The sequence below is a fragment of the Vollenhovia emeryi genome, unplaced genomic scaffold (assembly GCF_000949405.1).
Source record: "Vollenhovia emeryi isolate VEMERY1.0 unplaced genomic scaffold, V.emery_V1.0 DF939141.1, whole genome shotgun sequence".
Classification (NCBI taxonomy): Eukaryota; Metazoa; Arthropoda; class Insecta; order Hymenoptera; family Formicidae; genus Vollenhovia; species Vollenhovia emeryi.
Genome location: NW_011967225.1, coordinates 1,174,729 through 1,178,040, shown reverse-complemented (window position 1 = coordinate 1,178,040; position 3,312 = coordinate 1,174,729). Strand labels below are relative to the sequence as shown.

At 46.0% G+C, this 3,312-nt stretch overlaps 1 protein-coding gene across 1 annotated transcript; it reads right to left on the bottom strand.

The window, feature by feature from the left end:
* Nucleotides 1-6: 6 nt before the first annotated feature.
* LOC105567003 lies at nt 7-2,730 on the bottom strand. Its single transcript, XM_012021494.1, has 2 exons — nt 1,924-2,730; nt 7-499 (listed from the first exon to the last, which is right to left on the bottom strand). The coding sequence occupies exons 1-2, from the start codon at nt 2,227-2,229 to the stop codon at nt 149-151; spliced, it is 657 nt and encodes a 218-aa protein (XP_011876884.1). The 5' UTR covers nt 2,230-2,730; the 3' UTR covers nt 7-148.
* Nucleotides 2,731-3,312: the final 582 nt, after the last annotated feature.

Below are 3,312 nucleotides of genomic sequence, written 5' to 3'. Positions count from 1 at the left end.
GAAAGCACCCCTGGAGTCGGTTGGATAGGGCAGGTGGTCAGGAACTTATTTGAAATTAATCTAGACTTAGATGAGGGCACAAAGTTTTATTCTGAAGTAGTAGATGTTAACTCATCAGAATCTCCTGGATTATAATTCTCGAATCTACTTAATCCACGTTAGTGGACGTAGATGTTTTAGACGCATTATTATCGTCTGATTGCCAATCTGGATAAGGCAATGTGTCTTCGTCTTCTTCTATAATTTGGGGAATACGAGAGATCGATGCTTCTCGATGCTGGAGTGTAGAGTCGCTGGACACCGAGAAATTACGGCTGGCCGCAGGCTGGTCTTGAATATTGAGTTCGCGTCGCAACGTTCCTGAACGGGCTGCCGTCGTGTCCAACAGAAATTGGTCGAAGACGTTCAAAACGATAACTAACACTTTCCGCAGTCTGCGGAGATACTTCTCCATACGTCCCCGATGTTGACGCCCGGAACGGTGCCCGCGTTTTACCATCTAATGAAAAAACATTTCAGAGTTAAGTGTAGCCCGGCGGTTCAATGCCACAGCCACGGGCATATTCCACGGTAGTTAAGCCTATCACACAATGCGAGGCAACAGGCAATAGGAATAGGGAATAGAATTTTTGACGCGTTGGATTGGTTGAAGGAAAATTTCCGACGAATCCAACGCGTCAAAAATTCTATTCCCTATTCCTGTTGCCTGTTGCCTCGCATTGTGTGATAGGCTTTAATGCCAGCAGATGGGAAGGGGTGTCTGCGGCGGTTAATACCTGCAGATGGGAAGGAGTGTCAGCGGCGGTTAATGCCAGCAATCCACAAAGGCGAAAAAAAAGGTTTTTTTTTAATTGAAAATAGTATGGAGATACTAATAAACTGATGTTTGTAAATCCATTATTTAACATGATAGTCGGAAGGAGCACTGGATTTTGCGCATGCGCTGCGAAAACAGGCCTGGGGAGCGATCGCGTGCACGATCGAATTCGATCGGTCGACTTCTCATACGTTTCTACTCTACAGGTTTCATGGTTCATGCTTATTTATTATAGGATAGTTTCCCTCAGACCATAGATTGATCATGTACGAAGAGTGGTATCGGATGGCATATTCCTTCTCGAATTCGAATTCGATCGGTGCACGTGATCGCTCCCCTGAGCTGGCCGCCATATTGGCGTCATTTCGAGCACGCTTTATTCCACGAGTGTCCCGACCTGTGTATAAGACCGTGGTTAAGGCCTTCACACATAAAATTCCGTAAGGACGTAAAACGTAAGCATAAGAAAATCGACCAATCACAGTCGAGAACGTAAGGCAATGACGCAAGCAGTAGCAAATCCAACCTGTTGATTTTCTTACGCTTACGTTTTACGTCCTTACGGAATTTTATGTGTGAAGGCCTTTACGGGGTCGTCGTGAGGGCGATCTGCAACCTTCTCGCAATACTTAAGAAAATCTTTCAATACTTGAAAACAGAACACGCAATCCGTCACAGGCCGGTGAATCAAAAGTCCCGCTCCGCATTCAGAGCACTTGTTATCAGTGACGGTATATCCGATATAAATGAATCGTCGCAAGGTAAATTGGAAATCGCTCTGCTCTATGGCTGGTTTGACACGATGACAATCCAAACAAATGTTCTTTTTATTCTCTGATAGATCAAGGTAAAATCGCGTTTCTCTACAGAGGGCCGAGTATATCCAGCTGATAGGAAATCCGCGGATACGCTCTTGAGAAATAGGGAGGGTAACTTCACCCGCGAATGGACTCGCTATTCGAAGGATCACATTAAAGATATGCTACGTGTAATGACGGAGAATTTTTGCGTTGAACGGAAAAAGTAAAAGTGAACCCGAAGGGTCGCGAGAAAAACAAAGTCGGAAAACAATTTTCCTGTTCGTTGGATAAGTATGTCACTCTTACCTTGTGGAAAATTTGTTTTTCCTTAGTTGACGAAGTTGGACTGGCGCCTCCGTAAGAATTATCCAGGAACTCGTCCCTCGACTCTAGGGAGCGGCGTGGATCTTCCTCAGGAATATCTCGAGGCGGCAGGTCTGGGTACTCATCACTCAACGACGTCAACTTGAAAGGTTCACTTTCAATAGTTTCTTGTAAATAACTGGACGGCGTTATCCCGAGACCGATGTCGGTCGCGGGAGCATGTCTGTACTCATACGCAAGTCTGCGCAATTGGTACTTCCTTCCAGCTCGCCGGGTTCTGCTGGGCATTGAAAATTTGGAGGTTGTGCGTGGAAAAAGTCGTTATTACAAGAGGATTCCCCGTGCGGAGGTTCGCACCATGGAGCATCCACTACTAGCCTTGTCAATACCGTGCGTGGGTACGCACCAGTCTGTCCAAGGTTCGTTACGTAATATTCGACAAGAATGGAAGTTAGTAAGGTTAAAAAGTGGTAAAATATTCAAGTATATTTTCTGGTAAAGTTACAAGGACTCAACTAGGACTAGGTGTTAGCAGGTCGGGAGCTGGCTTCGAATTGAAGCTCCGAGCGTTGTGCTTCCACATTTATACTAAAATTTTGAAGATGGTGGCCCAAGATGGCGGCCATCCCTACTACTAGAGCGGCGTAGGCGGCTCGAGTCAGGGCCGCACCAAGTGGGTCCTTACATGGAATTTTCTAGGCAGGGCCGTGTCGCGTATTTATACAGAACCCTTTTACATGAATTTTTTAACGCATTTTTAACTTGGTCCAAGTTGTAGTCAATCAACTTGCAGCTTTTATGGAATAGCTGCAAGTTAATTGGCCACACATTTCTCGAAACTACAACTTGGACCAAGTTCTAGCAACGTGAACACAGCCCAGCAAACACCAAAGTAACAATTACATTACATCAATGCAAATGTAATATAACAGGCATGTGTTATATTACAGGCCTTTAGAACTTGGTCCACGCATGGACCTAAGAATCTCTGGACCGAGCACGAAGTGGGAGAACGGGCAAGGGGGCTGGCAAATTTGCGGTAAGGGGGGGGCGAGAGTGCTCTCCTTTTCTGTCCTCTTGGTATCTCATGGTATCTCTTTCTACAAGAGGTCACTGTGACCTCTTGTAGAAAGAGAGGTCCAAGAGGACAGAAAAGGAGAGCACTCTCGCCCCCCTTACCGCAAATTTGCCAGCCCCCTCGCCGCATGCTCGGTCCAGAGATTCTTAGGTCCATGCATAGACATAGTATATCTAGACTGCTGGTTCTCTCAAATTTCAGGAGTGGGGGTAGAGCTCACGTAGAAAAGGATGCACTCTGTTTCGTGTCTGTGCGTTCTCTCTCGCACACGCGAAAAGAGGGGATAAGGGGAA

What these genes read in the sequence shown, in the direction of transcription:
- LOC105567003 (XM_012021494.1), bottom strand. Translation starts at nt 2,229, where the DNA reads ATGCCCAGCAGAACCCGGCGAGCTGGAAGGAAGTACCAATTGCGCAGA. An exon ending in AAAAACAAATTTTCCACAAG is followed by an intron (nt 500 to 1,923) that starts GTAAGAGTGACA and finishes TTTTTTCATTAG; the next exon opens with ATGGTAAAACGCGGGCACCG.